The 19,388-nt window shown below is 47.6% G+C and overlaps 1 protein-coding gene across 1 annotated transcript in view; it reads left to right on the top strand.

The window, feature by feature from the left end:
• The first annotated feature begins 3,492 nt into the window (after window positions 1–3,492).
• Window positions 3,493–19,388, top strand: part of LOC134509217 (microtubule-associated tumor suppressor candidate 2-like) — a 28,182-nt gene continuing 12,286 nt past the window's right edge. Inside the window, exons 1-3 of the mRNA XM_063321694.1 lie at window positions 3,493–3,546; window positions 10,867–10,933; window positions 12,578–12,792. Of these exons, the coding sequence (XP_063177764.1) occupies window positions 3,493–3,546; window positions 10,867–10,933; window positions 12,578–12,792 (336 nt within the window). The remainder of the gene's footprint in view (window positions 3,547–10,866; window positions 10,934–12,577; window positions 12,793–19,388) is intronic.

The following is a 19,388-nucleotide window of genomic DNA, read 5'->3' as shown; positions in this document are numbered from 1 at the left end:
GTTCACCGATGGGTCTGGAAAAACACACAAGTCGGTGATTGTCTGGTGGGATGACCGCTCTCAACAATGGGAGCCGGACGTTGAGACAGTCTCTGGGTCCCCTCAAATCGTAGAGCTTGCCGCTGTTGTTCGAGCTTTTCGTAAGTGGTCTACACCACTGAATCTTATTACTGATTCTGCTTATGTTGCAGGCGTCGTCGAACGGGCAGAGGCCTCGGTGCTGCGTCATACTTCGCATGCTGATTTGTTTGCTTTGTTGCAGGAACTTGTTTTCCTTTTAACCTCTCGAACACATCCCTATTTTGTTTTACATGTTAGATCGCACACCTCTTTACCTGGATTTATTGCAGAAGGCAATCGACGGGCCGATATGCTCACTCTGCCGGTACAAGTTTTACCTGACCGTATTGCACAAGCTAAGCTTAGTCATTCCTTTTTCCATCAGAATGCAGGGGGCCTCAAACGTCAGTTTGGCCTCACTTCTCAGCAAGCGGCGAACATTATCGCTGTCTGCCCGGATTGTCAAAAACATTCTTTTCCTACGGCGCCAGGTGGGGTTAATCCCAGAGGTTTACAAAGCCTGCAATTATGGCAGACGGATGTCACACACTATCCAGACTTTGGGAGATTAAAATACGTCCATTCCTCTATTGACACCTTTTCAGGCGCTCTATTTGCCTCCTGCCCTGTGGGGGAGGCGGCAAAAGATGTTCGCAGGCATCTGCTGCGTGCTTTTGCTACCTTAGGCATCCCTGCACAAATCAAAACAGACAATGGCCCTGCTTATGTCTCGGCTGCACTTAAAACCTTTTTTATCTCTTGGGGGATCACTCACATCACTGGGATCCCGCATTCCCCTACGGGCCAGTCCCTGATTGAACGCTCTCACCAGTCTTTAAAGCGCTTGTTACAACAACAGAAGGGGGGAGTAGGGACAGCCACCCCTGAAGAACGTCTACAGAAAGCCCTGTATGTTTTTAACTTTTTAAATTGTTCTTTAATAGATAACAACCCTCCGATCGTTCGCCACTTTAACACAAACACTTCTTTCGAAGCCAGCGTAAAAGCTCCAGTCCTGATCCGCGACCCTGAGACAGGTAAGGTCTTGGGGCCATACCCCCTTGTCACATGGGGCAGAGGCTATGCTTGTGTTTCCACAGAACGAGGCCCCAGGTGGATCCCAGCGAAGAGCGTGTGACCGTTCCGTGAACCCCTACCACAGTCGGGCGGCCACAACACCAATCCACAGCTAGATCATTCCCCTGAACAGCATACCGGAGAACACTCGGAGGACTGATGCAGTGCTTTTATGGACAATAGAGCAGAGACTCCAGTAGAACATATTCATTGCGTCGCCTGTGGTAATTGTGACCCTTCGGTTTTATGTGACTGCTATCGCTGTGGTAAGAGATGGTAGCGACGGAATGTGCTGCATGGACTTAGAGGACCACTCTTCTTCGATACATAAGCAAATTACACAACTCCTCGCGCATTCACAAAAGGTGCAATCTGATACGGACTTCTTCGGATTGGGTACTTTGGGTGATCGGTTTGGGCTACAGGGCTGGCTTAGGAGCCTGGTACAATCTGCTGTGCTCATATTAGTTATTATATTGGTAGGCCTTTTGATTCTAAGCTGCGCTCTTTCCTGTGTCAGGTCTATGGTGACTAAAGTTGTTCGACATACATGGTTTATTCAAAACGGCGATATTCCGAAGATTTACGGTAGTGTTAGTTCTGTCCAGCTCACTGAGTATGATGACCTTTAAACCCGCGCCTCAGTTCTGTCTTTAAAGAAACAAAAAGGGGGAGATGTCGGGGCAGCTAGCGGAAAAGTACAAGTATGCAAGAAACTCGAAGGCATGCCGACCTTGCAGATCTGGGACAAATAACTCTGAGGAGCCAGGGAACAACTGGCCTTGCAGGTCCGAGATAAATAACCTTGAAGAAGTAGGGAGTAGGCAACAAGTTATCACTGTAGCTTTTAGCACATTCCTAAACTAGTAGCTTCTAGCATGTAGTGGAACCGCAAGTAGGAGGGATTATTGTAATGAAACATTTAGAGCTAAGCCAATTAGAAATGATAGAATTTGTGTAATTTACGTAACTGTTAAGTAGCTGTATAAAAAGCTTTCCGACGCGTCTAATAAACGGACATCTTGCTTGCATCAAGCAGCGTCCCGTCTCTCAATCGCGGCACTCTCCCACGACATGCCTGCTTTGCTAAGCTTTTTGCTCCTGTATCGGTTATGCTTATTTCCATTTCTATATCTTAATCCCATAGGCATTGGTGCCTTCAACTGTATGTTCAACCTTGTCCATGTAGGAACCTACCTCCAACCTGGAGAATGCTCCCACCAGAGAGACCCCTCTTTCTTCATCCTCAAAAGCACAAAAAGCATTTTTGTGCTTTTGACCGAGGAACTGCTCTTTAAAATAGTTTCGGTTTTCCTTTTGTTTTCTCGGTTTGGGTCTTTTCTCACCTTAATGCTGCACACCTTGACCTGCAAGATGTGGCTTAATTTAAACTGAATGAGTTCGGGTTCACTTTCTCCGAGAGGACCTAAGCTGACCAAAGGGACCGGTGAGGATCGGTTGGGGAGCGGTGAGGGCGAGCAGCCGCGCCGGCAGCGAGCCGGGAGACGTTCGGGTTAAAGGCACGGTTGAGGGTTGCGGAGGACGGGGACTGCAGCGATCAGTGGCTGTGAATGCGGCATGAAGATGAGAATCAGCCAGAGCCGCCTCCCGGGGGGAGCCCGGCCGTGCTCCCGGATTTCAGCGCGTTTGCGGCTTTGGCGGAGAAGTTTCAAAACCGTTCCCGGCCGTTGCTCGCCCCGACACGTTCCCGCCACGGCGCTGCTGGACGTGCCCTGCTCTGGGCAAGCGAGCGGACCCCCTTTTCTTGGGAGACGCCTGAGCAAACCTCTTGGATATTAAGAAAAATTCCTTCACTGAAAGGGTCGTCAAGCACTGGAATGGGCTGCCCAGGGAAGCGGTTGAGTCACCACCCCTGGAGGTATTTAAAAGACGGGTAGATGTGGCGCTGCGGGACTTGGCTTAGTGGTGGACTTGGCAGCGGTAGGGTGACGTTTGGACTCGGTGACCGTAAGGGTCTGTTCCAGCCTGGTCGGTTCCGTAACTCCGTTATGATGCGGTGATTCTAAACCGGGGTGCGGCGGCAGGAACGGCAGCGGGCAGCCCTCCGCCACGCCGGTGACTGCTCTGCCGCTCCGCACCCGCTGATCTTCCCCAGCCGCCGGCAGCCACCAACAGCCACCCTCCCCTTCCTTCTCCTGCCCCTGCCCCTTCCCTGCTCCCGGTTCCGCGACCCCCGGCCCCGCCGCTGCGGCCATCCCCCGGCGGCATCAGGCCGGCCACGGTGTGCGGGGGCGCGACATCCCCTTTTTGATAGCGGCATCGCCCCCGGGGCTCATCGTCTGGCTCCGGGCGAGGCGGGTGGCAGTGCGGCCGGCTGGCGGCAGTCCTGCCAGGATGGGCAAATTCTGCTCCAAGTTGTTTTGCTGCGTTCGGTGCGAGGACGAGACGGTACTTTTAAATTTATCCTTAAGGGAAAGGGCAGGAAGGCGGCCGTTGCCGTGATTAAGCCTGTGCCGCTGCTTCCAGCTGGAGTCAGTGGTGTGTGCGCATCCCGGGGTGGCGGAGTGGGGAGCGATGCTCGGCTTATTTACGGTGTGCAGAGCTCTGGTTCACCAGGGACAAGTCTGAACTGTCGCTTTCACACGCACTGCGGTGCCTTACATCATTTTATCCTGCAGCCTAAACGGAAGGGTTGGATTTTCGTGAAACAAGGAGGGACCACCGGCATCTTCTGTAGTAACAGCTGGCTTGATTTGTTGCTATGCTTTTCATACATTTTTAATAACCCTGTGGAGTACAAGTTAGAAAGGGAACTTGCACAGAGTTCTAAAGTTTGAAGAGAGATTTTTTTCAGCTTCTAGCTGTCCTGAGGTTTTACCTCTCTAGTGATCCTCCTTTCTGACGGGGACTGATCCTCCATCCTAGAAAGGAAACAAGGCAAAACTACATGTTTTCTTATGTCAGGGTGAATCTAAACCAATCGAACTTCCAGGCACCAAAATGGGTCGTGTAATATATGTCAGTGCGGAGGTAAGTACGTAGCTACAGGTAGCAGGAGATCGGCGTGTGTGAGAGAAGTTGTGGGACGTTTCTAACACATAGCTTTTCATGTTATTCTTCTGGATATATGCCTGGATTTTAAGTATTAAGGAAGGAGAGAATGAATTAATGCATTTAATTTGCTTAATAGAAAATATCTTCGCAGAAACACATGCTTGTGCAGTATATTTTGCTAGAGTTTGTCTTTTAAAACTATTCATGTACTTGGTCTAATGAAAAGCTGATAGTGTCTTCCATTAACCTAATCATCTATTCAAATATAGCTTGAGATACGCTACTAAGCAGGTTAAGAAAAAATGGATGGCTTAATATAAAACTTGTTAAAGTACAGTCACTGGGGGATATCTAGGTGGTTGTAAACTTTAACCTAAAGAGTATTATGAGGGAGGATTACCTGATAACTGGCATGATTGAAACAGGAGTGTTAGAACACCTCTTTTTTGAAGGAAGCCTGTAGATCATTTTGAACATCACCTGCAGTGGGATTCAGTTGTTGCTTCTGCAAGTATCGACTGAAATATTTATTGGTACAAGAGATTTCCCAATGTATATGCTTCTCTTTCCAATTATAATATAAGTCCTTGCCCCAGGGAACTGAAAAAAGCACAACAGTGACTAAGCACCATTTGCAGGTCAGTCTTTTTCTTTTTTTTTCCCCTCAATATTGTGAAAGCATTGGATACAGAAAAGCTATTCTGAAGGAGCAGTTTTAATGACAAGAGCCACAGAGCATCTGTGTGCAGTGCATATTTTTAGAAGGTATCGTAGAGAACTGGGAGGTGTTTGTGGAGATACAGTGCATATATTTGGACCTCAGAATAGACGCAAGCATGTAAGTTGGCAGGGAGGAGAGACATTTTGATTTAGGGAGGTAATTCCAGCTCCCATGTTTACTCCCTAGCCGCAGTTGACTTCCTATGTGGGTCTGGGCAATTTTCTGATGTTCCTTGCCTGATCTGACCCATTTTTTGCAGTGGATCTACTATTGCTTACCTATTGTTAATAAGTACATGGAGGTTTAATTAATTAGCATTTCTAATGAGTTAGTATCTCTCAGGTAGTCTGCAGTTCTCAGAGGAGAGATACACTAAGGCAGACCTTAACTCTGACTCCCCATCCCACAATTATTCCTGGTCTAAAGTAAAATCTTGACCTGTCTCCCTGACAGCGTATCCTCGAGGATGCCTAGCTCTTAGCTGAAGCTCCAGGAAACTAAAGCAGAGACTTTCCTCTCGCCCAAGCCCTCATGACTGCTTCCCTTCTTCATCTGTTTGAACAACACCAGTGTCTTGACCATCCTCAGGCCTGCATCATGGCATCTTTTACCAAGTTATTTTTCCAGGTCCTCACATGCAGTTATTTCGAAGTCCTGCAGATTTCTTTTTCTGAACTACACTGCTAAGTTTTGGCCGCTGTTCCATTTAATTGGACAACATAGGAAGTTCTGATCAAATATGAGAAAGAAAAATTCCTCCTTCCTTCCCACCTCTCTGCCTACCTGCCTGGCTATCTGCCAGTTTTTCTGGAGCTGCTCAGATACTGCACCAATATAAGTCATACCTCAGTCTGTCCTCAGGGAGTTTTGACTTGAATGGAGAATACATCAGGGCAATTTTCAGTGTCTTTTTTGCTTGATGAAATGCAGTCCATCAGCGAGCCTTTCGTGGCAGAAATACTGGGAGGTCTGTACCTTAGAAAGCTGATGATAGGAAAAAGAGTTGCTACTGTGTCTTCTATTCAACAGCGCAGTAGTTTAAGCATAGAACAAACGTGTTGTTCTATTTTTCTTTCTGTCTGAGGAGACAGGACATATTCCAGACAGAAGACTTAATCATTGTGTTGTAGAGTACGGGTATGAGGAAGAAGGCTTCCTTCATCTCCATCATGAGCGTAATTTTATTTTATGAAAATTACTTCAATATCAGAGTCATTTCCTGGGATGCAGCCAATGGAAAACCTTTCTCAACAGTTTTCCAAGCAATAATGAAATCCCTCATTCACTAAAAGTACCCGAAAAATGAATGCAACATTTTAATTTGTACAAAAGCCACTGTTTTGGTTTCACATTTTGACCAAAAAAAAGAAAAATTAATCCCAGATCACATCAAAGCAATTTTTTTCTCCCTTGCCATTGAACTGTCACACTGAAATGCCAGATATTTTCACAATCTCCTTACAGCGTCTATGACCTTTTCACCCACGGGAAACAGCTGTGTCATTAGTATGGACATTGAGCCTTTGGCCCTTAGTGCTCACCCTCAGTGGCTGTACTCACACCCGTGCCCGGTGAAGGGAGCCTACAAAGCTCCTTTGATACGCCGACCCTGTTCGACACAAAACTCTCGGGAGGGCAACAAAGGTTCCTGCTTACTCCGCCTTCCCTTTCAAACTTTGTTGAGATAAATGTGAATGAAGATTGATTAATTCAATGGGATATCCCGTTAATTTGGCTTCTTACACATTTGTTTTGGCAGATTTTTCCTCGCATGCTTGTGAGTTTTCTAGTTGCTTTGGTGTTTTGACATTGGACATATATGAACTGCAGCATTGGACCTGATAGCTTTCCATTCTCATGTCAGATCCAGTTTTGCTCTACTGTCATGTTTGGTTTCCTAAGCACTGGCATTCCCAATTTCCTGGCTGCACTGACACTGAAGTGCTGGTTATCTCCAGAGCCACATTGATGATAACGAGGACAGGCTTTTTCATTTGGTATTAGCATTGTGTTTACACTGTTTGCAAGAACACGTGCAGACCAAATCTGTCATGTTACACTGACAAAGCAGGTTACAGGAACAGAAAATATCAGGGGTTTGTAAGTTCCCTGAGCATCCAGGAGACCATGAGGATGATCCGAAGGTTAGCCAAAACTACCCCTTGCCTGTCTTGCAGAAGAGGAAGATAAGGACTCGTGTTATTGCTTTCTAAAAGAACCCCCAGAGAATGAGGGGCTGTTTGAGGCCTGGTCACTGAGGGCAACCCTTGCACATCTGACCTCCCAGGAAACATAACCGTGAGGTCCCAAAGAGCAGTCAGAAAGCTCTAACCAAAATAAAATACAATGCAAGAAGTACTGGTAGGGTAGGGACATGACAGTGAAGGCACCTCAGTTGTGCCAACACCAGTGGCTCAAGATAGCCCCAGAGGCTGCTCTGGAGACCACAGCCCCAGCGTGGTGTGAGGCAGCCAGGAGGTCCACTGTTCTGGTAGGGTGGTGTCCATGCTGGCGCCTGAGTTATGGGATAGCATTTTTAAGCTGGTACCATGGCGATTCTCCACTGTTCTGGAGAGGGTCTCACCACCCAATGTCCTTAAGGGTAGGACAAACCAGCACCCACCCGGATGGATACTGGTATCCAGGCCAGAGGCTGTGAGCAATGCCACAGCCTTTCACTGGCAGCGGACAACAATGCTGACCATGGCTGTGTGCGGTGTGAGCAGGTTGATGACCTGCTCAGCCAGGTGGCACAGCTCCAAGATGAAGAGATGGAGTTCCGAGAAGAGCTGAATAGATTGAGTAGATCGAGAGAGGAAGTTCCACCTAAACATGAGAAGGATCTTCTTTCCTTTGAGGGTGGCAGAGCACTGGAACAGGCTGCCCAGAGAGGTGGTGGAGTCACCGTCTCTGGAGACATTCAGAACCTGCCTGGACACGTTCCTGTGCAACCTGCTCCAGGTGACCCTGCTCTGGCAGGGTGGTTGGATTAGATGATCTCCAGAGGTCCTTTCCAACCCTATGATTCTATGATTCTATGATTCTATGATTGAGGAACATCAGAGAGAGTGAGAGGGAAACTGACCATTTCCACAAACTGCTCTCTACAAAAACAGAACGGGACATAACTCTTAGTGGACCAGAGGATTCCATATCCTTTCACCAGCAAGCCCCCCAGCTGTCCCGTAGTAACCCGCATGAGCAGGGTCAATGGGAACAGGTCTCTGTCCGATGGAACAAAAGAAAGAAAGGGAGCAAGCAGGTTCCTTTAAAAAGTGCACCACCTACAGTGCCCTTGCAGAACAGGTATGGGGCTCTGCAGAAGGAACTGGTGGCAAGCAAGGAAGAGGGCTCTCGAAGGTCAGAAGAGCCTCCAAGGCCAACTCACCTCAGGCCAACCATCAAAACTGACCCTGAAAAGAAAAATCGAAGGGTCATTGTTGTAGGTGACTCCCTGCTGAGGGGAGCAGAGGGCCCAATATGCAGACTGAAGCCGCTTCAGAGAGAGGTCTGCTGCCTCCCTGGTGCCCGGGTAAAGGACATCGTAGGTAAACTCCCCACCCTTGTGAGCCATTCAGATTATTACCTACTTCTGGTCTTTCAGGTGGGAAGTGATGAGGTAGCAATGAGAGGCTCACAATCATTTAAAAGAGATTTCAGGGCCTTAGGGCAACTGGTAAAGGGATCAGGAGTTCAGGTTGTGTTCTCCTCCATCCCTCGGACATCAGCGATGGACAAGGGAATATATAGGAGGAGTCAACAGGTCAGTTCATGGCTCCGGGACTGGTGCTGTAGACAGGGCTTTGGCTTTTATGATCACAGCTTGGTATGTGAGGCACCAGAGCTGCGAGCAGCTAATGGGATGCACTTATCCCAGAAGGGGAAAAGGATTCTGGGGCAGGAGTTCTGGGGCAGGCCTCATTGATAGGGCTTTAAACTAGATTGGAAGGGGGAAGGGGTCAATAATGTCATGCTTGCCTGTGACAAACAGTGGGGCAGCACATCAGGGGCAGAGGGATGGAGTCCTAGTAAGGGCTCTCAACTTGTTGCCCTAAGGCAAGCCAGAGATGACGCACCGGGACACCCCAAGGGAATCAAGGGAGATTCCCGCAAGAGGGTGACAGGGCCAGCCCAGCTGAAGTGCCTCTATGCGAATGCACGCAGCTTGGGCAATAAACATGATAAATTAAGGGCCACTGTGACATAGTGGCTATTACTGAAACTTGGTGGGATGATTCCCATGACTGGAATGTAGGGGTAGATGGATACAAGCTCTTTAGGAAGGACAGGCAGGGTAGGAGGGGAGGAGGTGTTGCCCTCTACATCAGTGACCAGCTAGAATTGGTAGAGCTCCACATGGGGAAGGACGATGAGCTGGTTGAGAGTGTATGGATTAAGATTGAAGGGAAGATAGGGGAAGGTGATGTCACAGTAGGGGTCTGCTACAGGCCACCTGCCCAGCAAAGCCAAGCAGATGAGGCCCTCCATAGGCAGAGAGAAGTGGCTTCACGTTCACAGGCCCTGGTCCTCGTGGGGGATTTCAACCACCCTGACATCTGCTGGAGGGACAACACTGCAAGGCACCAACAATCCAGGATGTTCCTGGAATGCATAGATGACAACTTTCTCCTCCAAGTGGTAGAGGAACCAACCAGAAAAGGTGCTATACTGGACCTTGTTCTCACCAACAGGGAAGGGCTGGCAGATTCCGATTTCCTGCTATTACAAAAAATAAAGCTGTTGTGTTATTTCCCTTTACAGAGTTAAAAACTAGATGCAGGAAAAATAAGCAGAAACATTAAGCTCTGAAATCTTTCTTTTTTTCCACTTTCCTTTTGGTAAAACAGAGTTAATATGCTCTCCTACCTGCTCTGTATCCTGCTGCTGAACTAATCCTTTCTGTGCCCTAGATTTTTATTAGCCTTGCTTGCTTATTACCAAAAGATTTACTTTCTAGGACTCTTTCTAATTCCATTTACTACTACATTGCCTTTTCTCTTGAATATGCTTTTTTTTGTAGTGTCCTTGAAATATTCGTGGCCTTTTCTAACCTAGGACATATTTATAATAGCCTGATCTAGTTTTCCTAATCACTGGTGATCTTCCCAGCAGGATATGTTCCTTTGTCTTCTTCCTAATGTGATTCAGGATACATTCCAATTTAAAGTGCCCTTATGTTTGAACCGTTATGCCGGGATTTATTGGACTAAACCAAACTCCAGGAGAATTTCCTGAGGTTTTTCTTTGTCAGTTTGCACAGCACTCGTGAGATGCTGACAAAGTCCTTGCGTTTTAGCAATAACACCTTAGCATTGTTAACATAAATATGTTTTAATTTTCCTTTGGCCAGCTCATCTGCTTTGATTCCTTAAGTATTCAGATTTCTGTTGAGACAGGTCAAGGAAAGGAGCTCTTGTCCTTTACAGAAACTAAAATATCAGAAATAAATGTGGAAATAGGCATGAACGTCAGGCTGTTATTGGTGTCTGTATGGGTATGCCCACCATGCCTAGAACGGTGTAAGTACAGTAATCTGCTCTTCAAATTTGGCGGTGTGAGCTTATCACTACGTCTGGAGGTGGTTAAATGCAGGCATGAGTAGATAAAAGTGTTTTACCAGAATTAGTAAAACCATCTTGTACGTACGCAGTCCAGCCATAAATGGTGCACAGATCGAACACAAAATGATAGAAAAATAGAAATGTCTTTTTAGATACATAGGAGTAAATAGAGTATTCTGTGCTGCCCTGTGCACCTGAGTGTGTGTATATGCATTCATAGAGATACAAGGTATTTGTAGCCAGTGAGTTGTGGCTCCTAAGCTTGGTTTAAAAACTGAATGAGTTCATTATAATCCATGCCACTCGCCAAAAAAAAAGTGGAAAAAAACTATCTGAGGAATCAATCTAATCTGTTTTACTCAATGAACATGTGAAAGTGCTTATCTGGGATAAACCTGGGGACTCTACATATTTCTCTCTCTTTTTCCTTAGAATGAAAATGCCCTTGTGAAAATAAAGGAGTCAGGAGTCGAGCTTGCAAAGATCAGGGATGAAGTTGGTAAGTAGTACAAGCAAAGTCCTTTTTCTCACTTTACACAAAAGCTGTAATTCCCTGGGACCTGGTCCTGGGGAACCTGCATACATACGGTGAAGTGTCTTCTGAAGCCCAGTGGCAAGGGGGTTTGGGGCTTTGCAGGGAACCATGGTTTTACCCCTTTGTTGTGGAGGTGGGTCCATCACAACACACACTGGAGCTGGTTGTGCATCATCTTTACCAGACAAATGGTTCTTCACAAACTCATAGCTTCCGTTCTCAAACTATGTACCACCACTGCCAAGGAGAAAGCAGAGCGTGATGAGAAGTGGGAACTTGGGTCTGTTGTGGTGCACGGTGCCTGGGAATGCATCGCTTGTATGTACGTTTGCGTGTTTTGCAGTTCAGCTACAAACTGAAGGACACCAAGCTCAGAACTTTCTTGTTAGTGACAGGTCTCTTCCTGGTTGCAAGGCGGCAAAAGCAGCATGTTTGTGCTTTTGTCTGTGTATTCCCCCTGTATCTGCGTGCATCATTTTTCCTGTCTGGTTTCTGATCTAGACAGGAGAGACAGGGAGGGCATAAAGACATTTCAATTCTTGAGAGAGAAGATGGGCTTTTGTGCTGGCTTCAGTCAATAGGCTGAGTTCTTTTGGGCTTAAACCTCCCCAGAATGGGTGTGACATTGGGTTCATCTAGCGCAGGGCAAATGGAGAAGAGGAAGGGCCCCTGGAGGGAGGACCATCAGGGCAGGGGACACCCTGAGTACCAAAAGGTGTTGGAACCACTGGTGACTGGAGCTGTGAACAGGGGGGACCTCTCAGCTTTCCCTGCAAGTGGGAGCCCAGGTGCTGGGTCGCACAGTAAGCCCAGATTATGCCATCTGGCAGGACGGTTTGCAAAATGGGGCTCAGACCCTGTGAGCTGGGCAGAGCTGCAGATCCTCCCTGTGATGCTTCTTCACCTTGGCTATGACAACCCAGTGCAGAGAAGCTGATCCCAGCCCTTTTTTCATGCCCAACAGCTTGTGCTCCCTGCTGTGCTCCTCTTCAATTCTTCTGTCTGATCATCATTTCACAGCGAGCTTTATTGTCCCCGTGTCCCATCCTCTGCCTTCCTGGCACATCATTGGAAGTGGCGACTTAGCCAAGACTGTGGCTTGAGAGAAGGAAATAAGGAAAATCTCATATCCCAGTTGAAAGGCGTTGTGTCAAGCGACTGTCTCACATGCTGTTTCTTATATCCAAGGCAAAGTAAAAGCCCCAACGCCTCAATTTGTGGATCCAAGACTATGCTGGCCAGGAGCGGACATCCCGTCACCCTGCAGGTCCACGGAGTTCCCTGCTTTTATTTATTATTATTATTATTATTATTATTATTATTATTATTATTATTATTATTATTATTATTATACTTAATCAGATCCCAGTTTTGCATTGGCCTTTGCATAGTCTGGCAGTGCCTCTATTTAGACAAGTGCCCGTGTGTATGTGTGTGTGAGAGATGGGGACAGAGAGAGAAGGGACAGCGAGAGCTTGTTGATGGCTGAGATTCATGGGAGCCCCAGGGTCGGCGAGAACGACTGCGCTCAGTGCTGCACAAACAGATCAACGCCACTGTTTGCTCCCGAGGAGCTCAGAGCCTGACCGTACGGTCTTGTCTCCACAGCCCTCAACACAGAGAGGTGGAAGAAACTACAGAGCGAGAAGGAGGAGCTGGAGAGGCGCTTTGAGGAGGAGTGGAAGCGGCTTGGCAGGCAGCAGCAGGAGGAGCTGCAGGCGCTGGAGCAGCAGCTGCAGAAGGAGTACGACACCAAGAGGGAGAGCCTGCAGGAGCAGCACAGCCTCCAGCTGGAGCAAGTCAAATTGCAGCATCAGGATCAGGTCAGTCTCTGCCTGTTCCCTGTGAAGAGTAGACCATGCCAATACTGAGTGGGTGTAGGTAATGAAATATATTGAACACTCCATCATAGAATCATAGAGTCTTCGTGGCTGGAAAGAACCAACCATACACACACAAAAAAACCCCTACAATCTCTGCCACTAGAACATGCCCTGAAGTGCCACATCTACACGTTTCTTAAACACCTCTAGGGATGGTGACTCAACCACCTCCCTGGGCAGGCTGTTCCAGTGCCTGACCACTCTGCCAGTAAAGTCATTCTTCCTAATATCTAATCTAAACCTCCCCTGCCGCAGCTTCAGACCATTTCCTCTGGTCCTGTCATTATTCACCCGGGAGAAGAGGCCAACACCCACCTCTCTCCAACCTCCTTTCAGGGAGTTGTAGAGGGCAATGAGGTCTCCCCTCAGTCTCCTCTTCTCCAAGCTAAACATGCCCAGCTCCCTCAGCCTCTCCTCATGAAGGTGTTGGTAACGAACTGATGACTGGAATAATATATTCCTGATTATCTTTATTGCTTTTCCTCCCTATTATTCCTATAGGTATTTTTACATAGTAGCACATTACATTTCCATGTCTTGTCTTCACATGCTTCCAGATGTTTTACAACACAAATATTAAGACTAGCTCTGCTCCCCATGCATACTACTACCCAACCCACCTATTGTAGCCAATGTATATGAAACCAAGGGTTGAACAAGAATCTGCTTAACACAGGTAAGGCCAGCATAGTCCTGCCTGTTGTTATTTGCAATGCTAATTAAAGGGCAGTAGAGCAAAGTGATAGGGCCCATGCAACACGTAGCCGAAACACCGGTGATACACTCTGTGTTCCCTGATTTCTGCTCCACCGTTCAGTCTAATCTCTTAGATTGTACATTCCAAGTGTTTCTCCCTGCTTTGCTTTCTGCAGGTAGGTAGGAATGCTACTCTCTGCAGGTAGGAATACTCTCACATGCAGCTACTTTAGTCTTATTTTTAATGGCTGGAGTGAACAAACACTAACTCACCTATGGGCACCTCTCACATGGTGGCAGAACATCCTGCTCTGGGTTGTGGCAATAATGCCTTTACCTTGCCTTTTCTCATTTGGAACTCGGTGAGCATGGGATACAGATCTGATTTTTCCAGCTGCAACCCTTACTATTGCCCACAGTTCGTGAGGGCTTTTCTCACACGAGTATCTGCTGCACTCAGGTGCACTCTGCAGTCTGTGCCCTCGCACTTTGACATGCCACAGCCCTGGCTGCCATGGGCATGCCACCCAGGTGTCTGATGCAGTACAAGGGCCAGAGATCTGCGAAACGTGAGCCTAGCCAACAGACCCCCTGTTTGCCAGCATCGTTCTCTCCATCCTGGGGATTTTGCCAATGCCCAGGGCAGCTGGAGTTGGTAGAGGGTGACTTTTTCCCTCTCTCAGGCAACGTAAATTGGCAGCAACAACCTTTGGCAACGAAAGGTCGAGGAGAAGGTTTTATGTCTGCATGCTCTGTATCTCAGGGTATCTCTAGTGCGCATTTTGGGGCTGCTGCCTGAAGCAGGAGCCTGTGGCCAAGCAGGAGCCTGTGGCCAAGGCTCCAGAGCTGCTGCTCCACCCTGCTCATGCCCAGGGCAGAGCACAGACGTGCCCCACGTGGTTCCCAAGGACGATGACAGCGCTAGCTGTGGGCTTCAGAAGCAAACCACCCCCATCAGCAGAACCCTGTGCCTGAGCTAATTTCCACCATTTAAGAGGTAAAGGCTGGTGCAGCACTGTGTGGCCGTAGCTGAAGCGCCTCCAGGAGCCAGGGAGGGGGGCTGGCCTGCGGGGAGCTCATGGGAGAGGAGAGCACCGACACAGCGCAGCAGAGGCGGCAGCCCACTGTCTTTAAGGTCAACTGTTTGTAAAACGGGAGATGACACCATTTGCTGCCTGTGCTTGATGCACTGTAAAACACTCCTGGGATGGGAATGCAAATACAGACTGAGACGGTGACAGTTTTATGTCACTCATGCCACAGCTGCCCGGTGTTAGATTTATTGTGTAACAGCAACGGTACGCCGGGGCCGGGCACAAGCGTGGTCCTCGCTGGCACGTGGGTCAGACAGCCAGGTCAGACACACGGCATCCCAGCCTGTGCCCCAGAGTTCCTGCTGCCCTGGGGACAGCCATGCAATTTGGTTTGATTCTTCAGTGGGGGGTTTGCTGAAGAACTCTTGCTGGATTTTACCTATTTCAGTTGCTGTGCCTGCTAGTTGTTCCTGATTTGCAGGCTTATAACATGCAACACAAAGGCTTTATCTGACTGGGTTGTTTTGTCCTGGACAAACTACCTTTTTCTGTTAGGGCATTGATTTTCAAAGATGCATTAGAAGGTGCTGTCAAATAGGTTTTTGTGTTCTAAACCAGATTTTTCAAAATCTTTCTCTGTAAATTCTTAGAGATGAAGATTTGGTTCTGATTTCAGTTTATGCAAGACGGTTTTCTTGCAATGCCCCTCAAATTTTCTGCTTTGCTTTCTGATATGAAGGATGGGTGGTATTCCCAAAAGCCTTGGCTTCTTTTTCCTTTCACTGTGTCAGTGTGCCAGTTTGCCTAGTAGAAGATATCAGCTCTAGCTGCAAGCCTTGCCTCTCCTGGATCACCAGGCATAAGCATTTATGAAGGAATTTGTTCTGCGAGTTAATTTTTTGCTGAGATAGTTTCTCTCTGCTGCTCTTTGAAGTGTTTCTGCAAACTTCCGAGACCACAAGAACAGATGGTGGGTTTTTTTCCCTCAAGTTGATCAGTGCAAGAAAGGGTGATATAGGTCACCATAGGACTTGACTAGAAGTATACTTATTTTTCTCCTGTTCTTATCTATTGTCATTCTATTAATCACCACACAGAAACAATGGAAACACATCTTTCCTTCTGTTGGGCAAATAGTTCTGTCTCCTCCAGCCCTTTGGTTTGCTCCAGGGCTCTTTGTTCCTTGAATTACTGAAGTTAAGACAAACATTTTTCTCTACTGCTTTGAAAGTGCTGCTGTGAGCCTAGTATCTCAGAGTTTAAGCCCATCTTTTCAATCCATGGTTCCGTTAGCATCTCATGATGAGTTTTAGCGGGTTTTCCCTTTCAATTCCTACTCTGGCGTACACCCATCCTGTGTCAAGTGCTCTTGGATCGGAGGAGGCTGACAGGCTGGGTTGGAAAGCTGCTCACCAGGAATGTTTCTTGGCCAAGGAGAAGGAGAACTTTTTTAGCCTAGGAACCAAGGTGCATGAGGAATAAGGATCCCTAACGGCTGCTGACCCAAAGGGTTTGTAATCCTCTGGTTCTTCCTTCCCCTTCTCAGAGGAGGAGGAGAAGTTCCTGGCTCAGACCATGCCAAAACAAGCAAGCCTACTCAAGGGACTGGACTCGTTCAGCTCCAACGCTGCTGAGCTGGGACTGGTCCCAACCAGCATTAGACCAGAGGCACCTAACCCACGAGCTAAAGAGCTCTTACGCTGGGCATGGGAAAAGCCTTGTCCTTGAGCTGTCCGTCTGTGCAGGCTAATTTGGAGCTTGTGTTCATGGCGTCAATAACAACGGCAAAATTTGCAACGTTAGTCATCCCACTTCATGGTTTCCAGTCACAACTGAGTCTTCCGCACTGTATTGCTGTAGTCACCTTTTACTTTTGCACAAGATCTGAAAGGTCCCTTCCAACCTAGGTGATTCTATGATTCTAAGGTAGCTGTTGTTTCTTTGGATACACAGTTGTCAGGTTTTGAAGGCTCATCTGTCTCTGAGGAGGTGAAGGCAGCTCTTTCGGCATAGCTGAGCGTGAGAGCCAAACTCCTCACAAACAAGTCATGTGTGACAATGCATCCCAATAGTCCTCATGTCTCCTTGCAAAGTAAAGGCTGCGATCCTGGCTTGCCAGCGTTTCTTGCTTGAGCTGCTCAGCTCAAGCTGTTTTGTCCACCAACTTATTGAACTTGTCCCACTAGAGCCTCCACTTGATTTTGCTTTATTAAGCCTTAAAAATCCCACCTGAACTTCTCTTTGTAGCCAGAAATAGCCATGACACAGGTTGAGTTGATCAAGCCGATAGAGAAAGTTAGTGGCAAAGCTGGAATTAATATCCAAGAGATCTGATTCCCAGTGCTAAGTAGACTATCTGCCATGAAAAACTGCAGACAGGAGGTCATGCTGGAAGATTAGAGAGAGTCATGTGGGATGTGGATATGAAACGTACAGAAGACAGAAAAATCCCTGGAGACCATTTGGAACATATTACTTGGCTTTGTAGATAAATAACCTGCCAAGGATGGTGGCAACGAAAGGAGACCCCTTCACCTTGTGAAGGCGTTGGAGTTGAGCGTAATCATTCCTATGGGGAGCTGCTCAGCTGAGAAGCAATTAGAGTATGAATAAAGACTTAAGCAAGGGAGAGGTAAAGAACATGGCGATGCTCATGAGGGTTCAGCGCACAGACACGGTATACAAGGACATGGTGCTCTGGGAAAAGTCAAGTGATATTCTCTATCCCGTTAGTAGCCCATTGAGTCATGGGCCCCCCCTTCCCCTGCTCTTTCATGCAATATATCAGCAGGCTGAGTCTCCGTTGTTTTGCAAACAGTTCTTCACCACTGAATTGTCTCCCATATTATTGTGAAAATGAGTTTGGATAACTTTAAATGCCTGTCTTTCATTCTAAGAGCATGCTTTCTCCAATACAGTTGGAAAATTTGCTTCTGTTGGATAATCTAACACATACATTTGACAGTTAGACACAGTGAAATAACACTTATTCCAGTCAAGACATGCTCAGCTGCAGTAACTTTCTACCATTATTTAACATAAGAGTGAGGAAAAAAGCTGTTTCAAGTCAAGTCACTTTGCAATGAACAGCTGTTTCATTATAAAAGTGAAATAGTTTGATCCTCTGAATTCCCAGATATCACAGAGAACGTGTTAAATGTAGAGAATAAGATCACTGTGATTACAAAACCCAGAAAAGCAAATCGATGCCTTGCATTCAGAAACTGCTCTGGACCACTGACTTAACCTTGATCACTGCTTTTCTCTGTATCTTCTTTAGCGATGCATATCAAAACACCATTGTTAGGGATCTGGCTTTGCCTTTAGCCAAGTCTAGTCACAAGCAATGTACCGAAGGAGCCCCAAACCCATCGGGTGCACCCGAGCACAGGCTGCCCACTGCCCTCTTCCAGCTGCCTCCCCTGCTCCCCTTATGGCTGCGTGTGGTGGGGTGCAGTTTGCTGGGCAGCCTGCAGCAGCAGGACCTCTTTCTGGCCTCAATATGAGAGCGGGAGAAGGTTTTGTAGCCTCACCGTCACCTTGGTTACTTCCACACCCGCATGAAAACTCATGTGTCTGCACAAAGGTTCTGTCATATCATTCATCAGTTTATTAGATGTGGACTCCAAACACACGATTCAAGAGGGCACAGGAATTTGGGTATTGGCGACTTCGTAGATACTCTTTTTCATGTAAAAGTGTAGAATCATAGAATCATTTAGGTTGGAAAAGACCCTTGGGATCATCGAGTCCAACCATCAACCCCACTCTACAAAGTTCTCCCTTACACCATATCCCTTAACACCTCCTCTGCACTCGCTGCAGCACCTCGATATCTCTCTCGGATTGAGGTGCCCAGAACTGGACACAATACTCAAGGTGTGGCCACACCAGTGCTGAGTACAGGGGGACAATCACCTCCCTCCTTCTGCTGGTCACACTATTTCTAATACAAGCCAGGATGGCATTGGCTTTCTTGGCCACCTGGGCACACTGCTGGCTCATGTTCAGGCGCTTGTCAATTAGAACCCCCAGGTCCTTTTCTGCCAGGCAGCTCTCCAGCCAAACTTCCCCAAGCCTGTAGCGATGCATGGGGTTGTTGTGGCCCAAGTGCAGGACCCGGCACTTGGCCTTGTTGAAGCACATTCCATTAGCATTGGCCCATCGGTCCAATCTACCCAAGTCTCTCTGTAGAGCCTCCCTATCCTCATGTAGATCAACACTCCCGCCTAGCTTCGTGTCATCTGCAAACTTGCCGATGATACACTCTATGTCCTTATCAAGGTCGTCAATAAAGATGTTAAACAGAAATGGTCCCAACACCGAGCCCCGAGGGACACCACTTGTGACCGGCCGCCGGCTGGATTTAACTCCATTGACCACCACTCTTTGGGACCGCCCATCCAGCCAGTGCTTGATCCAGCAGATCGTATGCTCATCCAGGCCGTGAGCCGCCAGTTTTTCCATGAGAATTCTATGGGGGACAGTGTCAAATGCTTTTCGAAAGTCTAGGTAGACAATGTCCACAGCCTTTCCCTCATCCAATAATTGGGTCATCTTGTCATAGAAGGAGATCCGGTTCGTCAGGCAGGACCTGCCTTTCTTAAACCCATGCTGACTGTGCCTGATCCCCTGGTTGTCCATTATATGACTTGTAATGGCGCTCAAGATGATCTGCTCCATGACCTTCCCTGCTACCCAGGTCAGACTGACAAGCCTATAGTTTCCCGGATCCTCCTTTCTGCCTTTTTTGCAGATGGGTGCTACATTTGCTACCCTCCAGTCCGTTGGGACCTCCCCAGTTAG

This window comes from Chroicocephalus ridibundus, unplaced genomic scaffold (genome assembly GCF_963924245.1).
Source record: "Chroicocephalus ridibundus unplaced genomic scaffold, bChrRid1.1 SCAFFOLD_84, whole genome shotgun sequence".
In the NCBI taxonomy this organism is placed as follows: domain Eukaryota; kingdom Metazoa; phylum Chordata; class Aves; order Charadriiformes; family Laridae; genus Chroicocephalus; species Chroicocephalus ridibundus.
Note: the sequence above shows the minus strand (reverse complement) of the source record. Positions and strands in the feature narration are given on the sequence as shown.